This window comes from Trachinotus anak, unplaced genomic scaffold (genome assembly GCF_046630095.1).
Source record: "Trachinotus anak isolate AG129_WGS33_773 ecotype Australia unplaced genomic scaffold, CSIRO_AGI_Tana_v1 ptg000002l, whole genome shotgun sequence".
Classification (NCBI taxonomy): Eukaryota; Metazoa; Chordata; class Actinopteri; order Carangiformes; family Carangidae; genus Trachinotus; species Trachinotus anak.
Window position 1 is genome coordinate 24,960,614 of NW_027273853.1, and position 18,419 is coordinate 24,979,032.

Here is an 18,419-nt window from a genome sequence, read left to right on the forward strand (position 1 = left end):
TTTGGGTTTTTTTCCCCCCTTTTTGCAGTATGTAACCTTGTTTTAACCCTGAGCACGTAATTCCCTCCTCAGAAACATTCATTTGAATGTTAGAAAGCAATATGAACACACTCAGTAATTCAGTCAGTCAGCACCAATTTAATGATTTTCTATAAAGGTAGCAAAACCTACTACAGATGTATGGATACAAGCACAGAGGGGCAGAGAAAATACCTGGAGGAGAAGCACAGAGATGGGACATGAAAGTCAAAGAAAGAAAGGAAGGAAGAAGAAAAGTACGACAAGCAGACGACCAAGGACAAATACAAAGATTAACAAAGTTCTTTTTGAAAGCAGGAAATGCTGTGTCTGCACCATTTGAAGACTCTTGGCTGTGTGACCTAATGAACAATACAGGGGTTGTCATTACTGTCCACAAAAATAGAGCTACGACTATGTGATCCATACGTGCACAGAGCTTCTCTTATGTAGTTTTTCCGCTTTCATCCTCGGAGAAGTCCATCCTTCATCCATGATCCCACACGCCTGGATCTCCATTCTGTTTGATGGGGAGCTCTGAGCAGCAGCAGCAGCTTTAAAGCCAGCTCATGTTTCTCATCCACAGGAACACGCTCTCTTTGCTTCTCAGTTTCACATAGGTGTGTTATGTAAGTATAGAGTTAGCGCATGTCACAAAATCATACATGTACACACTGGCTGTAGTCCTGCTGCTCTGCTTCTCACACTCACAAAAGGCAGAGAAAGCGCGACCGACACTGCATGCTATATCTACAAACAAACGAGGGTAGAGAGCGACAATTGGTTTGTAAAGCTTGTGGGAGAAGAGCACAATGAAATGTGCGTTTTGTGTGGATAAATGGTAAATTCAACAGAGTAATTTACACCACAGTGAGATATTTGATCTCTTCTTTCTCACTCTGTCTCTCACACATTTACATACAACCTTGAACACAATAAGCCATCACCATCTGCCGAACAAAGACAACAATACAGTGAGAAAAGGACAAACAATCAAGTTAAATATCTCCATAGACTTTACGTTTAGCTCCTTCTTTTACAGTTTACTCTGCATTTGACTCAAGGTGGCAGGATTTTAACATTTGTTAGACGCCTCATTTTAACCAACATAGTGTCATGTGTATTCTGCTTAGCCCACACACATAGCCCCATGTTGTGTCAATTATAGGCACAGTTTATGGTTAATCCTTGCAATGAATAGTGTCTGTGAGAGTTCGCATGCTACAGAATTTAGTTTAGCTAAACAGAGTGCTGCAGGAATAAGAAAATAAGTTTTAGCACTTCCTCTTCCCTTGTACCAAAGTCTATGGGTTTTTGGTTAGATGGCTGAAATAAGATCTGTGGTTAACACAAGTTCAAGACTTTTATTCTACAACATAAAAAACATCAGTAAATACCCAACTTGTGATTTCTTTAATCTTTTATGTCTGTTAAAAAAAAACAGTTACTAGGAATTGGCAAAAAAATTAGACTACCTTTGGTTAAAAGATTAAAGAAATCTCAAGTTGGGTATTTACTGATGTTTTTTATTATTTATTGTAGAATAAAAGGTGCAAAGGTACCTACAGAGGTTGTCGGGGATGTTAAATGTTCATTTTTTAAATGAAAAACAATTTACTGACTAGTCCACCTTTATAGCCTAATTGGGTTTATACTCGCACACTTGTTAACACTATTATAGGCTTGTGTAGGAGAGGTAAGAATGCAAAATCAAACTACAAGTTGGAAGTTTAGTGATGTTGATGTTGAAATCCTTTGATGTAGTTCACTTATAGCCTAATGTCAGCTTTTTACTACAGGTGACTGTATTTAGGCTTCAAAAATATTTAGTGGTGTTCTTTTATGAAGATTATTATAGTGAACAATGTGTAAGTACCATAAACATTTTGTCACAGAGCTTATTTTCTGCAGTAAACCAAAAGCCAGTGCAAAGATCCCAATGTTTTTTTTGTCAACTCAATCAGGGTGATGCTAATTACAAAAATAAGGTCCTCGCTGCAGCACTCTGCTGTTGGTGCAGAACATGTTGGCTAATGCAAGCTAACTCTAGCTCACTTCTTCAGATCATCCACACCTCCCTCTGTAGTAAAAGGCAGAGGTATGATCACATTGCCCGATTTGACAGCCTATGGTCCCACATCACTTAAAACACTTGTAGCATAACGCTAGACTCATGTTCAGCGACAGGAACAACCAAACGTCATGCCCATAACTCACACAGGGGATAATGAGACTGGGAATAATGTGGATAAAGTGCAAAGCACAACTAATAGAAAATGTTAAAGCTTTAAAAGTAGCACTTGCAGGGCATATATGATATTGTCTATACACATATGAAATACTGCTATATACACTGATATTCATAGAGCTGTAATTATTCACACTAACCTAACTCATTGTCAATCTGTGCATTTTTTTGTCATAAAACAGTGATTTGTAAGACTTTCCATATTTAGAGATAGTTTTCAATCTATTTGAGTTGTGTGTGTGTGTGTGTGTGTCTGTGTCTGTGTTTGTATTTAATGAGGGGAGGAGGAATTATTATTTGTTTCAGTACTGTCTTCCTCAGTAAATTTTAGATAAGATTGGAAAAAGCTGAATTATTTCCTACCATCACTCTCCCCAGTGATCTGCTGTGATTTGTACTGGAGGTCAGAGTTATACTTATCAAGTAATTTACCAATTTTTCAGTGTATTGTAATTTCCCTTTTGTCTTATCAGTAATTAAAACTGGGAGGCTGCGGGTTTGAACTTTGAGCCTGAAAACACAGCAATTTGCTGGGCGCGAGTACATGAATCTGTTCGTCGCCGTTCTCCAGTCAAATTGTCACACACATTTTTCACAGTGCCATCTTCCACGTTTCACCCAGTCGTGCTTGTTCAAACTCAAAGTTACTTGCTAAAGCGCTGTTGAGTTGGATGAGTTTGTAATTATTCACAGCAAAACCCAGGTGACCTACCTGCTGATGGAAAAATAGACCTGAATTGGAGCGCAGTGCATCTGAATGATCTTTGTTGCTAGACTGTGAACCTCAGCTCGAACCTTCTCTCTTTTGTTTTGATCTTATGTGTTTCAAAGAGATTCAAGAAGAGTTCAACATATTGGGAGATATCATTTGCTTTCTTTTTAAGAGCTGGATGAGTAGATAGATGCCACACTCATCTCTCTGCATTGGTAGTGAAGGAGCTGGAGTCAGGATGTGTTAGCTCAGCTCAGCTTAGCTTAGCTTGAAGGTTAGAGGCTGGGAGGAACTGCTAGCGTGGCCCGGTCCAGTGTACAAATACATCTACCAGCACTTCCGAAGCTCACCAATTAGCAGGCTCTTGTTTATTTAATTTGTACAGAAACTAAAATGTAAAAACAACAATTTGTGTTTTTTGTGTGGAGCTATCTTTGGTCCAAAACAGAACAGAAGCTTTGTCCTCAGACTGCATCTGACAACCTGTGTTGTAGCTGAGATGCTGTGCAGAAACTCTGCCCGAGGAACCCTCGGCACCTACTTTAGTAAAAGTTGAACAATCTCTTTAACATCAGTAAAAACAACATTGGTTCTGTACACATCTGAGAGCACTGTTATGAAGATTAGCATAGAAAAGAGGAGCAGGCATCAGCCTCTGCAGTGTATTTTACATGGTGCACCAGTGGGCTGGATTTAGAGGATTTATTGGTTTGCTGTATAACACGAAGGGAGCCGTTCACCTTTGAGTAATTTCACTTCTATCCTTTTATGTTCTAATAGCTGTTTCCATCATGGATCTGTTTCTAAACATGTTCAGGATACCAGGATTTGCTGAGCTCTTACTCTACAAATCTCTTATTGAACCTTTTCTCTCACCTCAACCTGTTTAATTAGCAAAGGAAACTCATTTTCAGCCCTGACTGCTGCCTTGACTAGTCCGAATGCCAGACATTTACCAGAATGTAAATAAGTTGATAATTATTGTGAATTTTGTACATACCTGACAACCCACATGTTTTGTCAGCTATCTGGTTAATGCACTCTCTGCAAGCATGTGTGTTTTTGCAGCTCAACAAGACAAACAGAGTAGCATGTTGCCTCTAGTGAAACAATCTGATGGATCACGTCATGTGATTTTTCAGGGGTAAGAATATTTTTCTTCAGCAGAAAAAAAAGAAAACCAGGTTCTGTCTTGGAGGGGAGGAATAAGCAGCATGTGCCACAAACAAAAGGTTTATGCAAAATGCTCTTCTATCTAACAATAGTGTCATACAGAGGCTACCAGTCATCACTGTGTTATATATTCATAGCTATAACTCCAAATATACTGTACCAGTAATGTGACAGTGATGCATTGGTGTTTAAGAATGTGTCTCTTTCTCCTGCAGTCCTTTCTGTCCAATTTAACCTGTTTGTCAGAGCACTGAGCTGTTGCTGGAGGCGAAGAGATGTACAGTCTCAAATGTGATGCTGGAAAATAATTCCACGCTCTGCTCTGGTCAATAATGTTGCATTTACACTCCTGTGTTATTGAAAACCACTCTGAAATCGGATTTGTCCACCTACCTTACATGAAGCATATCTTATCATAAAAAAAGATTTCTTGAGTTCTTTTATGTTTGCAGCCACAACACCTCTGCGCACATCAGGCTTCGAAATCTAATCTGAATGAGTTATATTCCTATAAAACGATGCTTGGTGAGGTTATGATGACTGAACACACTCTAGGCCTGGATCTCTAAAAATGCATCCAATTTGATTTTTCTGTGTAGCCTCAAATTTGTGATTTAGTCAGATTAAGCCTCTGGTGACAACATCTTATCTGAGCTGCATGGAGATAGGTTTCAAATTGCTGCACCTTCGTGAATCAGCCATTGAGGCCTCTAATTGCTAATTCTGTCACTTTAATTAAAGTTCAAAACTACAGCAGCCTCTTTGAACCATCCAAGCATATCTTTGGGTGAAGTCCCTTATGTATAAAAAAAAATAGCTGTGGGCTGATTGCAGGTTTTTCCTGTTATTTCTTTACTCTTTATATCTGCTCAGCCTTGCACTTTCACCTCACAGCACTTTCTGCTATAGCCTCCTATAGTGACTGGGTTTATTCTCAATGATTGATTGAGTTAAAGCGAGGTCAGTGTTTAAATGTCAGTGTTGAATATTGGTCAAAAGTTTATTTCAGTTGGAGCTTTTATGTGGAAAGAATGACAAGTTTTGACACTGAGGTCACAAACCAAATACTAATGTATATAATTGTATTAAAATCTGCTCGGTGTACCTCACTGTTCATTTCAACCGTGTAGGTATGATTAATGAACTTGCCACTGGCATGGTAGACAAGCTCTCTCTTAAGGTGAAACACAACCCTCTTCGGATTTCTTTGTCTAATCAATTTTTTTTATTTTTTATTTTATTTCCAGCCCTCTTAAAGTCAGCGCAGTGTTGCAGCCTTTGAGGATTCTGTTTTGTGCCTCTTCACATTCAAGCGTAACTCTTTAAAGTCAGCCCAGCTTTGATTTATTTTTTTGTGAAGAAAGTAAAGTAAATCTACAACCTAAAGCCCCTTGTATAAAACACACTCGATGCTAGACAGGTGGATTCAATCCTCAACAAGATGCATTCAACCCCTCCCCCCTCTCTTTCTAACCTGATAGTATTTCTGATCCTGGGCCAGACAGAAACAACTGTTACCTGCAGCCACTTAGAATAACAAGCAGTTTCAGCAGGCCTGCAGGGCCAAACTGCGAGTCCTGGAGCATGAAATACACCTGGCATGCGTGCAGATTGTGGATCCAACTGGAGAACATATTGGTCTCTTACTGTATGGCTACAGTGCAGGATGCCAAGGAGGCGCCTCGGAGGATTTCATACCTGGGCAAACACCAAATAAAAACAGCTGCAGAACTCTGACTTCACTTTAACTTCAGCTCGAAAGTCATGTTGCTGCAGCAGCTGCAGAGGAAGCTGTTATGGTAAATAAAATATTTGTTTAATTTTCAAAATAAAGGAAAATAATTGTATGTTCCACGTTATTATATTTGCCCCTCAGCAAATATACCTCCTACATGCTACATCTCAACTTCTTTCCAGCACTGCGGTTGAGACTGTATGCCAATTTTCCTCCATTGTCTTAAACCAGCTCCCTTTTGGTGGTCCACATGTTCAGTATGAAGAAAAATTGCAGCAGCCATTGTTCCATTTTTGATGGTTTGGGTATTTCATATTCCCTTAGATGATGTTTCTCAAAGGCAGCTAAATACATATCTAGTTCATCACATCATCCAAAGCATACTTACAGGACTGGTTGTGCATTAGCTAAGAACCTTCACATTTAACGAGACACCATAGTCTGTTTTTTGGAGGAGAGTAACAGTGGTAGGAGTCCTACTCGGTTTTATGTCCTTGGGCTTTTCCAAGTAATTCTTAAAATGACGGGAGTATTTGTACACTATATTTAAACAGCAGTTGTGCATTAATTAGCATTTCATTTCTTGCAGATTTTCTGGAAATTCTTTTTGCGTTAACTTCAGATGGGAGCGGAGCTATTGATGGTCACAGGGACGGGAGCTTTGACAGTGGCAGCGTTTAAAGAGCAGAAAGGAAAATGAAGGGGAAAAGAATGGGAAAAGTTGGTCAAGTGGAGATTTAGTGCAGCACTCAGAGTCCGACTGCAAGGAGCAAACAAGTAGGGCCTGTTAGATTCACCATTTATCAAATGGTTCATTCTGTAATGAAGATAAATAAATGAGTTCAGCTGGAACTATTCGCAGCATCTTCATCACTTAGTTTTCAGGTTTATTAAGTCGGACGTTGTTATCATATCTCTCTTACTACACTCAGGAAAACAGACTCCCCCTCGAACCATCATATACGAGCTCGTACTCAGTAGATGTACGGGGATAGAAGATAAGGACAGATGACATGAGTCTGCTGTTTGCATCTGTTTAACTATGCATGTGTTTGCAGGCCTGTTTGTACAGTGGTTGTGTAGCTCTCTATAAATTTTGTGTGTGTTTGCAACACAGCGACTAATTAAAAGGCAGAGAATATGCATGAAACGGCACAGGCAGTTTAAAGATACATTATCAAAAAGACTGTCGGGCCTCTGAACATGCAGTTAGAAGTATTCATCCCCCGGCAGAGCAGAGGAAAACAGTGGAAAGTCTACGGACTTGAGGAGGGAAAAATACACAAAGTTTATATCTATTCACATTAGTCCCGTTTCTTTGTCGTTGTTAGTTATATCCAAAAAAACAAGAGCAGCAGAGGAGACAGTAGCATGAGAGGGTGGAGGCAGCCTGCCAGATGATCAGCACGCCCCCTTAGAGACTCCTGGTTGATGTCTTCCTGTGGGGAGACTGAGGCTACTGGGTGGCTGTTTCGGTTGGAGCACATGTCGTAGAGGTTTCCGGAGAACTGCATCTTTTTGGACTCCTGACGCAGGGACTCCCACACAGCTGCTGCTTCCTCTGGACAGCCAGCCATCGCCACATTGGCACAGTCATGGAACTCATCCCACGCTCTGCAGGGATGAAGGAGGGGGAGGGGAAAGATGGACATGGAGAGACATGAGGACACCTTCAGATACCAAATGAAACCAAAATCAGTCGGTCATTTGACTGCACAGTATAATAAGCCATAAGCATTATTCAAATGAAAGTAAAACACAGTGTTATATTATGTTATACCAGCAGTTTTATGTTGTAAAATTGTAAACATTACCACATTATGTGGTGCAAAAGTTTTAAAATACCAGCGAAAAAAATAATGTGTATTTATGACAAATCAATGTGGTGGATGAAGGGACCCAGTATAGCAGAAGTCACTGCACTGTGGAGGAATAATAGGGCACATATATTTATATATATATATTGCCAGCCAACCGTTAAAGTTTCCCCATTGGCCATTGCTCTTTCAAAATGAACAGTTTCTATTCTGTCATCAGAGGGCATTTACAAGCAGTGTAGCTAACTTGTGCCTTTGTGACAAGATTTACTGACTTTTTTTTTCCTCACAGAGTGAGAAATCTAGCAACTTTTTGGACAAACCTCAGCTACTTTCTCTAAAAGAGAGTTGCCATTAGTGCCATCCGAATGGCTTTGAAGTAACAGCTGGTTAACATCTTAATGGGCTGAGTTTCAGTCACTATTTTAAACTTGTACCGTTTTCTGACAACAGAAACAGAAAAATATGTAAATGATAATAGCTTTATTGGGAATTTGGCTGTAATAAACTACTGTATAAGTGAGCACAGATGAGTACAGGCAGAATGCAAACATGGCACGATGAACAATTAGCATTTTTTGCTGACTTTTCCATATTTTAGCTACTCTCCATTGAAAGTGGTTGTTTACAGCATTTCTATATCGGTTTTCCGCTATGTCCTCAATTTCACATGTTGACCCTACATGGTCCAGCAATATGTGACCTGTCTGGTCTTGTTCTTGTCTTTATATGTTCACGATTTAGTCATAGTCATCAAAGTCAAAGTTGAATGTACATTTGTGCGGGTTTGTCTTTGCCTTGGCTTAATGCACATCTAAAATTCATACCATCGGTGTGAGGCACCTGAGCCACTAAACAGACAGCTCTGAAAGGAACTGATAAGGATGCACAGACAGAGAAGCATTAGTCCTTTCACTGAGTAAATCAAATTCAGTCTATCTGTTTGCTCCCTTGGCTTCTTTTGGTAGTTGCCAAGAGACCATCTGCTGATCTTCACCACTCTGAGAGCAAAGGTCTCCCTGCTGGTTAGACTGAAACTTTGAAAAACCTTCACTCAGTCAGACAAACTGAAAAGCTGTCATGAACTGTGTGTTTGTTGAATCGCGGCTATGTTATATAAATTTTACAGCAAAATGGATGTTTGAAATACTGTCTAGACCTGAGAAGAGTCACAGTAAAAACAGAAAAAAGAAAACAGTGAAGAAGAGGAGGGAACGATGAGGAAGAGGAGACAAAAGAAATGATCCTTCACAGACCTCTCTTGGATATAAAGAACTTTTTTTTTCAGCAAAACCCAGCATTAAACTTTATTCCAATAACCTTCAAGCTCCACATCCAGAACTGAGTCTGACTATAATTGGCTGCTAATTCTCCCTCTCATCGTGAATGTGTTGGCTAAGTTGTCTCTGAGGAAATACTGACTGAGCGTTAAATAGAAGAACAGAGACAGAGGGCTGGTGCAGAAAGCAGAAGCAGATGGCTCTGTTCAAAATCTGCCCGACACAAAACACTCAAATGCTAAATACTTAAAGCACATTAACACAAAAAATGTCCATATAATTAATACCATGGCATTAGAGCATGCTGCTTTCTCACTTTCATGACAGAAGAGCTATGTGCTTACGTCATCCACACTCACAATTAACCTTAAACCTGAACTTGATATTTCTGGAGATACTGTCTGTATAACTTCAATATCAATTCAATCTTCACCCGCTCAGAGCAGGAGCTGATCAAGGACGTATTTAGCTCAAACGGAAAACTGATAGTCCAGCCGAACAGTGATAAAAAAAGAAAACAATTTCCTCAAGGCTGCTCATTTTCACACGATAGCTTATATTTCACACAAAGACACAGAAAACAACACATGGTGGCTTTGTTTTTTTGTCCAACAACTGTTGGTTGGGGTTACAGGCACTGAAGGTTCAACCCTGTCTCCCAGAAATACATTTATATACAACTAATCTGCAACAGCAAATGCGTTTTGAAGGAACTGAATCCTAATTGCTGCCTGATTGCCATTTTCCATTTTTACAGCCTGCAAATATGTTGATCTTGAACATATCAGACAACATATTTATTTTCCATCAAAACATCTGATCTCACAGGGCTATATCCACTTCTGCTGACTTCAGCATTGTTTAGTACAGAAAAAAAGTTCAGTGTTTATATTTATCAAAACCATGATGTTTCCCCATCCCTAACCAAAGTGCTTTTGTTGCATAAACTGGATGCAAACCTCAACCTCTGTTGTGACAGTTGTGTGCTGTATACACAAGACATGCAACCATCTTGTGGTGACTCACAAGCTGCGTCTGACCATAATCCAGCCAGCGATTACGTTGCCACCACAATGTAATTTTGGTGTAAAGCAGTTTAGTAGTATAAGAATGTAAGTTCAAGGAGACGATGATACAGAACTTCTGTTTACACTCTTAACAGCGCTGTTGTGTAGCTCGGTGCACTGAGCTTTCTCCAACTCCATCTCCAGCCTGAATCTTACACATTTACTTAACAATAGAAACAGAAAAGTAAACACACTCATCCAGCAGCTCAGCTTTGCTACTGAATAATACTGAACCTTTAATTGTCTCTTAGAAGGATGCTGCAGATGATGAAAAACCTTGGACTTGCAAAAAAAAAAAAAAAAAAAAACATTAATTTCACCATGAATACAGAATGTGCCTTATTTTCATTTTGTATACACATGATAAAAACACTGGGTTGTTCTAATCTGTTGCCAGCTGCTTCTCATAGCTATAGCAATGACAATATGTCATAGCACATATGAATAGAAGCAACAGCCTGCTGTACATTTTAAGCTGCCATGCCATCTTATCCCTTTCTGTCGTGTTGTCTCCATCTGCTGAACTGGATCAGAAAAGTAAAAGCTAACTCATTTACTCTTGCTGGGTGTGGCACGAGGGCACGCTAGCGACCAGCTGCCACCACAGCTAACCTGTTAGCATGTTTACTGCCAGCTGACCATTGTTGTGAGGGTCAGTAAACATCACACCAGCTGGCGCTGACAATGTTATTCTGAGTTTTCATTGAAAGTGTTGGAGTGAACACATTTTCATACTAAATAATTATTGAAAACCGTGTTTGTTGTCTTTTTACTACAGTTACGTGTTCGAATTAATGAATGAATTCCTCATTGAGATGGTTTAAGAATAGTTCAGCTCTAACAAAATTCAACAAGGTCATGCATTGAGGGGATTTAGTCAAAGAGATGTTTACTGCACGAATATTCATGAAGGACATAATGTAACATATTGTGGAGGGAAGATTGTCAGTTTTTCTCATTATGAACATTTTGCACTGATTAATACGGCACATTTGTGTTTTTTAGACCAGTGTTTCTCAAGCTTTTTCACATCAAGGACCCCGACAGTGACACAAATGAGACCATGGCACCAAGATTTTAGCTTTTGGATGTTTTACTTTAGAAAGTGCTTTAAAACCATCACCAAAATAATCATATTTTCTGTCATCATGCTAGTTGTGAAAATAAATTATTCACCTTTTTACTGGGGACCCCCAGGAACCCCCTTAGGTACCCCTGGGGATCCACATTGAGAACCATTGTTTAAGACTATCAAAAAGTATCAATGCCTTTGTCTGCCACTGTCACATGACCCTAAATTAATCAAATCTTAAATCTACCTCTCTAAACAAAGAGAAATTACTTTTATCTATTATATTATCAGACTTCAGGGTTGATGGTCTCTAATATTTCCCCAAACTTCAGGACTGTCCCTTTAACTATCAATGTGTAATATACCATATTCAAGTAAGTCATCCATTCAGTTTTTGATGTGTTTCACCAAAGGAAAAGGACACAAGAGAGACAAAGATCTAATGTTGGTGAGTCTGGCTGTGTCTGAAGGCAGCCGTTTCTTATTTTTTATTCATCAGAGTAGTTGGTGAGGGATTGATCACCAGAATTTATTTCAAACAAATAAGATAAACATGATGGGATGGGACGCTCTCCTCCTATGATGTACTTGAGCCCTGAGGGTTTATATCATTACTAATCCTGCAAAGTGTCGCTGTAATTCTTACCTAAACTGAACTCCTGAAGTCTCACAGCTCTAAATGCTGACAGATCCCTTAAACATTTCTTCAGCTTGGAGGACTTCTCTTCTTCTTCTGTGTGTTCTGTGTGTCAGTTTAAGGACATTGGCTTCTGATCACAAGTAAAGAAATGAAACGCAAACACACTCACAGTCTGGCAGATTCTTGCAGACATCATGAATTTTGTGACTGTGTCGACGCAGTGCGGGACACACACCCATGCGTTCACACACACACACACACACAAACATGAAGCTTCATAGAACAGGCTTGGCCTCCCTTGATGTATGCATGCATGTGTGTGTGTGTGTGTGTGTGTGTGTGTGTGTCTGTGTGTGTCTGTGTTTGGCCTGCGTCCAGGACTTAAGCACTCCAGAGGTCCACCTCTGACAGAGCAGTTGCTGAAGGCTGCTTACCTGCTGCTGTGGGAGGAGCAGCTGAAGGAGGGGAGTGGCCCTGTGGGGTGTCAGCATCTGGCTGTCGTCTGTGCACCCCCATGTGTGTGAGAAACAGTGTGTGTAAGAGTGTGTCTAAGAGATATGACAATACGACAATGAAATAAAGTCAGAAAGGGGAAGCGATGGTATCATGTGCAGTGGTGCAGTTCCTCAGCTGTATCGGTCTGTGTGTGTCTTTCTGCAGCGTGTGTGTGTGTGTGTTTAGGTGTAGTTGTGCAGGTCTCTGCTAAAGTCACAGGTGGTGCAGAGACAGCAGAAATACAGGCCACTGACAGACAACCAGCTGTTTTCACAATAAGTAAAAACCTCCCATGAGTGTGTCTGTTCTGCTGCTAACATGCTGCTGCTGCTGCTGCTGCTGCCTGAAAACATCCAAACCTCAGTTCTGAGCTCTGAGCTTTTTTTTCTTTTTTCTACCTTCAAATGAATCATCTGGGTGTCAACTAAGTTTTATGGCTCCGTGTTACAGGATACATCACTGACATCTGGAAAATGTTCAGCACAATTATTTAGCTACAGGAGGAAATACAGTAAAGTGATGAGAACAAAGGAGAGTGAAACAGCAGAGCAGCACAAAGAAGAAAAAATATCTTCAGCTCCACTGAATCAGTCTGAGTCCTGTTTATTGTGGATGGGAGGAAATCTGAGAAGAATGAATCCAAGTAGCGTTTCTAAACCCTGTTGTCATGACTCTAGACTGAGTCAACTGATATTCACATGTAGGTTGACAGTTTTAAGACTGATGTATTGATATTTGTTAGATGTGTTTTTCATAAAACAAATAAAAGCAGCTACAGATTCTGCTCCACCTGACAACAGCGTATCTGGGATGTCATAACAGCAAATATTTAAAGCTCCTAAATAAGGTTTGGAAACATGACAGAAAAAAACAGTTACATTTAGAGTAAATCTAAGAGAAAAAAAAAAACAGAGCAAAGTAGCAGCCATCCATTACTCTATCTATACCACTTATCCTGTGCGGGTATGAAACCAGCGCAGACACACACAAACAGACATTTGCAGGCAGCTTTTAGAGGGGCTACTAGTTAAATATGTTTTTTCCACATTACAAACCATATGTACTGAGTCTCAGTCACTGAGTCACACAAACAAAACAAGAGCAACCCTCAGCCATTAAACATAAAATCACCCTGCAACATCACAACATCACTGGGTCATATTTTTATCCATTATTTTATAATTAGAAAAGTTCATTTCAATGAGATCTGTCAGTTTTGTGATATAAAAACTTAAAGTGATGCATTGTAGTAACACAATATCTTGTTATAACATGAAAAGGATCTTGCAAAAACAAGGACATTTTCTTGTTGTAAGGAGAAACTGCAGCATAATGCAATACTGTTATCGCATAGATAGGACATTAAATCTAAGGGCAAGGATAGATACAATAAAAGCGTATATTCAAGTACTATTGACCACAGCAAGTGGTGAGGCTGCAGAGTGAAGCACAGGCAAGAAAGAAATGTAAGAAATATTCCTTAAAATTTTTGGTGACAATCACATGTGGACAAAGATCAGTGACCCATCAGATCTTGAGGTGTCTTTTGTATAATCTCGTTATTTTAACACAATTGATTAATAATGAATAATTCACATTGTATGATACATCACCATCAGCGCCACCCACTTTCCCAAATATATGCACCTTTAACTTTGGTTGTGAGGACGTGACCAAGTCCAGTTTGGATAACCATGAACATGACGACCCGAAAGACTGAGGCTGCGTCCACACTACTACATTTAAGTTTGAAACACTACAACTGTCTTTGTTGTTCCACATTTGAAGGATTCTGTGCAACTAATCATCTGCAGAGGAGACAATCTGCTTCCTGTTTAAACCGGCTCGAGCATGCTCAGCGTAGGTGAATGGTATGGACAGAGATCAGTTCTGATACTGACAGACGGAGATTTTATTTTAAAACGCATCAATAAATCATCAAATAGTTTAGTTATGTTAACTTTGTTAGTTGTTAACTTAGTTTTTTTTTCTTGCTGTGACAGAATTCAGTAGCTCGTTCCACCATCGGAGAACCACAGATAAGAACAGTCTGGACTGAAATTGTCTTTTGTGCAGGGATTGCAATGCCAGGCGACGTTTCCTAGGGGAACCGAGTGGCCGAGAGTGAGCATAAGGCTGTGGGATTGAGTTCGAGTAGATGGGTGCAGACCCGGAAGTCCCTCTGAAGACAAGCTACAGTGACATGAATTTGATTCGGGTGGCCATGGGTAGCCAGTGGAGGTCAATGAGTAGCAGAGTGACATCTGCCTTTTTGGGCTGATCGAAGACCAGTCGGGCTGCCGCAGCGTGGACAATCTGTGAGGGTTTCACTGTGCACAGAGGAAGGTCTGCCAGAAGAGCGTTGCAGTAGTCGAGGTAAAGATACTCAATACAGAAGATAACGTATTATAGGCAGCACCTATGATGTTAAATGGTATACACATCCTGTCTCCTAAGCGTGTGTGGTCATGATGTCACAGCACTAGATGCGGTATGAATTTGCCCCTGATTTTGCCGCTCAGGCCGGTACAAGATCACTTTGGTCTAATAATACTGCCTGTTTTCCCTCTATAAACAGTCAAACAATAATAACAGTCATAGTATTAAAAAGAAAAATGTTTTATTCAAGTTTTAACTTTTAATTCAAGATTTCATGTGTAAGTCCCTCTAAACTTGGTAGTTGGAAAGCGTCATCTGCAGCTTTGCAGCAGTGAAGCCAGACCAGAACCAACAGAGAGAAGAGATCTGTGTGACGAGTTTTGCAGAGACAGAGATGGGTCTAGAATAAAGAAAATTTTCTCCCGATCTGTCCGTCCAAGAAATGACATTGCCATGGCAGAACGTTGGGAAGATGTGTCGCTTGTGAAAAATGGACCCAATATTTATTTTTCAGTGACTATTGGGAGACAGAATCTGTCATAATCTGTGATCACATTCACTTCTCCCATTGGAAAGAACAGACTCAGACCTGCCATTGGTCTCCTAACGGGGCAGGAAGCAGGAAATAATACTGTCTCAGGGTCAGGCGAGAGATCACTATGGCCTGGACCAAGAGCTGGGTGGTGTACTGAGTCAGCTAAAGCCTGATTATTAGATCTACTAAACCGCTATTTTCATACCTACTAAAACTAAAAGAGCAAAAATGTCCTGGTCCATGAGAAATTTGTCTTTCCAAAACCGGTCCATGGTGCAAAAAAGGTTGGGGGAGGCTGGCTTAGAACATTCAACAAATATTCCCAACTTTCAATATCATGTTTTATATCAGATATATCAGAACATTTTTATCAGAGCTGAAAATAACACCAAAAAACTTCAGTTCTGCTGGTCTTTTTTATACATCCTGTACAAACCTCAGAAAGTGTCGTGACTATTCTGTCCAAGGTTGATGCGCTAAAAGGTAAAAAAAATAACAAAAAAAAACTGTCACAACCTCTCAGCTCTGGCATGTTGCACAAATTGAAAAGGAGCAAAGGAATAAAAAGAATTCTCTTCTTGCAGAAGACTTTGACAAAGCTTTTATATTAAACCAACACACTTGAGCTGCAGTGGCCTTCTGGCAGTGGCAGTGCAACTGCAATATCTCTGCAGTAAAGATTTAAACAGTAAATGACTATTTTGATACATGTTATTCAGACTATTTACTGTGGAGTTTGTGGGCAGCAGAGGACTGTACAGATCTATGATCACTCTTTCTTTTTTGTCATAGCTTTTTTTAAAAAAAAACTTTTAAAAACTAAGACGTAAAATCCCTCCTGCTTGCCCCTTGAAATCATTTCAAAATCTATGTGATACCCGGTGAGAGACGCTGAACTTGGGAATATTACGGCAGCTTTGTTTGGCAGCGATTTAAACCCTAACTGCTGCATCCTGAATGAGCTGTTGAGCTGAAAGTGACTTTAAACTGAGGTTGGGGATGGGAACAGAGAGCACTGCAATGAGATGCAATGAAAACATGAATGGCCTTATCTAAATCTGTAGAGGATAAGAATATAAAGGCAAATAGAAAGGCTGCTGTGAAAGAAGACTGAGTGAAAGAAAACACAACCTTGTGAGAGAGTTTTCCGATAACACCCATTTTAGCAATTGTTAGACTCTATTTTTTGTAACCAAGGAGACATATTTTTTGTTTTTTTCCTTGCTCCTGTTTATACTTTATAAATACTTTTATTAAAATGGCTGAATGATATCCTATCATTCCATTGAGACCTCTTGTCTTGATTGTTTAAGATTGAACTGCTTTTATTGATTAGTTTCTTGTCCTTGTGATGACTTATTTTTTCTTAGAATGCACAGTTTGTGTATGGAGAGATATTTTTTCAATTATATTCTTCTTATGACAAAATTGGATGAGTCTTAAATCCCTCAGTGATGATATGGTATCCTTGACTGAGCCTATCCACACTCTTGTTTTAAAGTGAGTATCTGACCAGCAGGGCGGGCCCCACTTATTTAATTAATTCATTTTTAACTGTCCTAAAAGAATTTATTGAAAAAAATATATATTTGTTGTCTTTTTGTTCAAGTATAGTAACATCTTACACCGTGCTGCCCGCAGAACCCCTGCCCGCATACACAAGTCCAAACATACACAGAGCAACAACCCGAACAAGCTCGCTCACCATAAAATATGACGTTATCAATTTGCAGTGTCCCTTCTTGACTCCATTTGGTTATTTGTAGTTGTCCATCACTTTCAATATGTCCCATGTTCCATCAAGTGTATGTTAGCTGACAATATTTGAACTTAATCAGTAGCAATTATAACATACATTTCCCTCCATAAGAAGGGAAAAACAAAGACTGTTCAAGTCTAAATCTAGTATAGAACCGCTGTAAACTACTTTCAATAGACAGTAGCTGAAGCCTGCTGGCTAATTGTCAGTAGATGATTTAATACCTTAATTGGCATAATCATGATGTCATTGTGTCATATTTTCATTTTGGCTAGTGTCAGCCAGTTTCAGCCCTTTATCTGTTTGCTTCTCTCCTACTCTCTGTGCTCACATACACAGTATAAAATACAGCTAAATCCCAATAAAGCTGTTCTCATTTGCATGTTTTTCTGTTTCTGTTGTCAGACAACGGAACAAGTTTGAAATAGTGACTGAAACACGGCCGATTAAGACCACATGTTAATCAGCAGTCACTTTCAAGTCATTAGAGAGAGAGAGAGAAAGTACCTCTGCATCGTATCAAGTCTTTCACTCACTCTCACACAGACATATGGTTTTGTTTTTGTTTTTTGGCTGGACCAGCCACAGTCCAGCAATATATCCCTATCTGGACATGAAGACAAAAGACAGGAATTATCCTTTTACCTCCTACATGCCTGTAGGGAGAGTAATATCAGTCTGCTGGTCAGTCGGTCCACCATTTTGGTCCATTTTTAGAATATATCTACTATATTATGATGGATCACTGTGAGATGAACAGTGCCATGCTATGAATCCTGATGACTGTAATGAGCACTTTCTTTTTCCTCCACTGCTATAGTGACATTTGTGGCTCACAACGAAATATCTTGACAACTATGACATGGACCGACATGATATTTGCAGCAGATATTTCCATCGACAATCAGCTGTAATGACTTTGGTGATTCCTCCCAGGCTTCCAGCAGGTTAAACTTTTCACTTCTTCAGTGAAAAATTTAAATCATGTACTTGATGGACTGGCCCCAATTTCTGTGTGGATATTCATAGTAACCTAATAACTATGGTGATCCACTGCTTTTAGTCTAGCAGCAGGTTCAGCATGAACGTTCATTCCCCCCCTCAGAGTAAATTGTAATGATTATGCTGATCTCCTGATTTTCCTTCGAGTGAGATTGATATTTTATTGTCTTTTCATCTCGCACCATCACATTTTAAAGATAAAGTTTGTCCACTATTTTGCTTTATGAGCAAATTACCCGCAGAACTAATGATATTCCCATCAGGCACATTCCCAACATTAGCTGCTGAGCATATGATGCGACTCCTGTACCTAAATGCTGCCTCACAGAGCTGCTAGTGCGGCTGCACAACCTTAGTCTTGTTAACTGTACAATGAACCATCAACTGTGCTGCTCTAAATATTACAAACAATATCAACAAAATATCAAATTATATAACAATAATAACAAAAATATCAAGGGTAACAAAAAAATCGAACCAAATACTG

General features: G+C 39.6%; 1 protein-coding gene across 2 annotated transcripts in view; it reads right to left on the bottom strand.

Annotated features, from left to right (window-relative positions):
- Nucleotides 1-6,752: 6,752 nt before the first annotated feature.
- Nucleotides 6,753-18,419, bottom strand: part of nrn1la (neuritin 1-like a) — a 64,445-nt gene continuing 52,778 nt past the window's right edge. For both annotated transcript variants that reach the window (XM_071457855.1, XM_071457862.1), the window contains exon 3: nucleotides 6,753-7,500. In XM_071457855.1, the coding sequence (XP_071313956.1) occupies nucleotides 7,218-7,500 (283 nt within the window). In that variant the 3' untranslated portion in view covers nucleotides 6,753-7,217. The remainder of the gene's footprint in view (nucleotides 7,501-18,419) is intronic.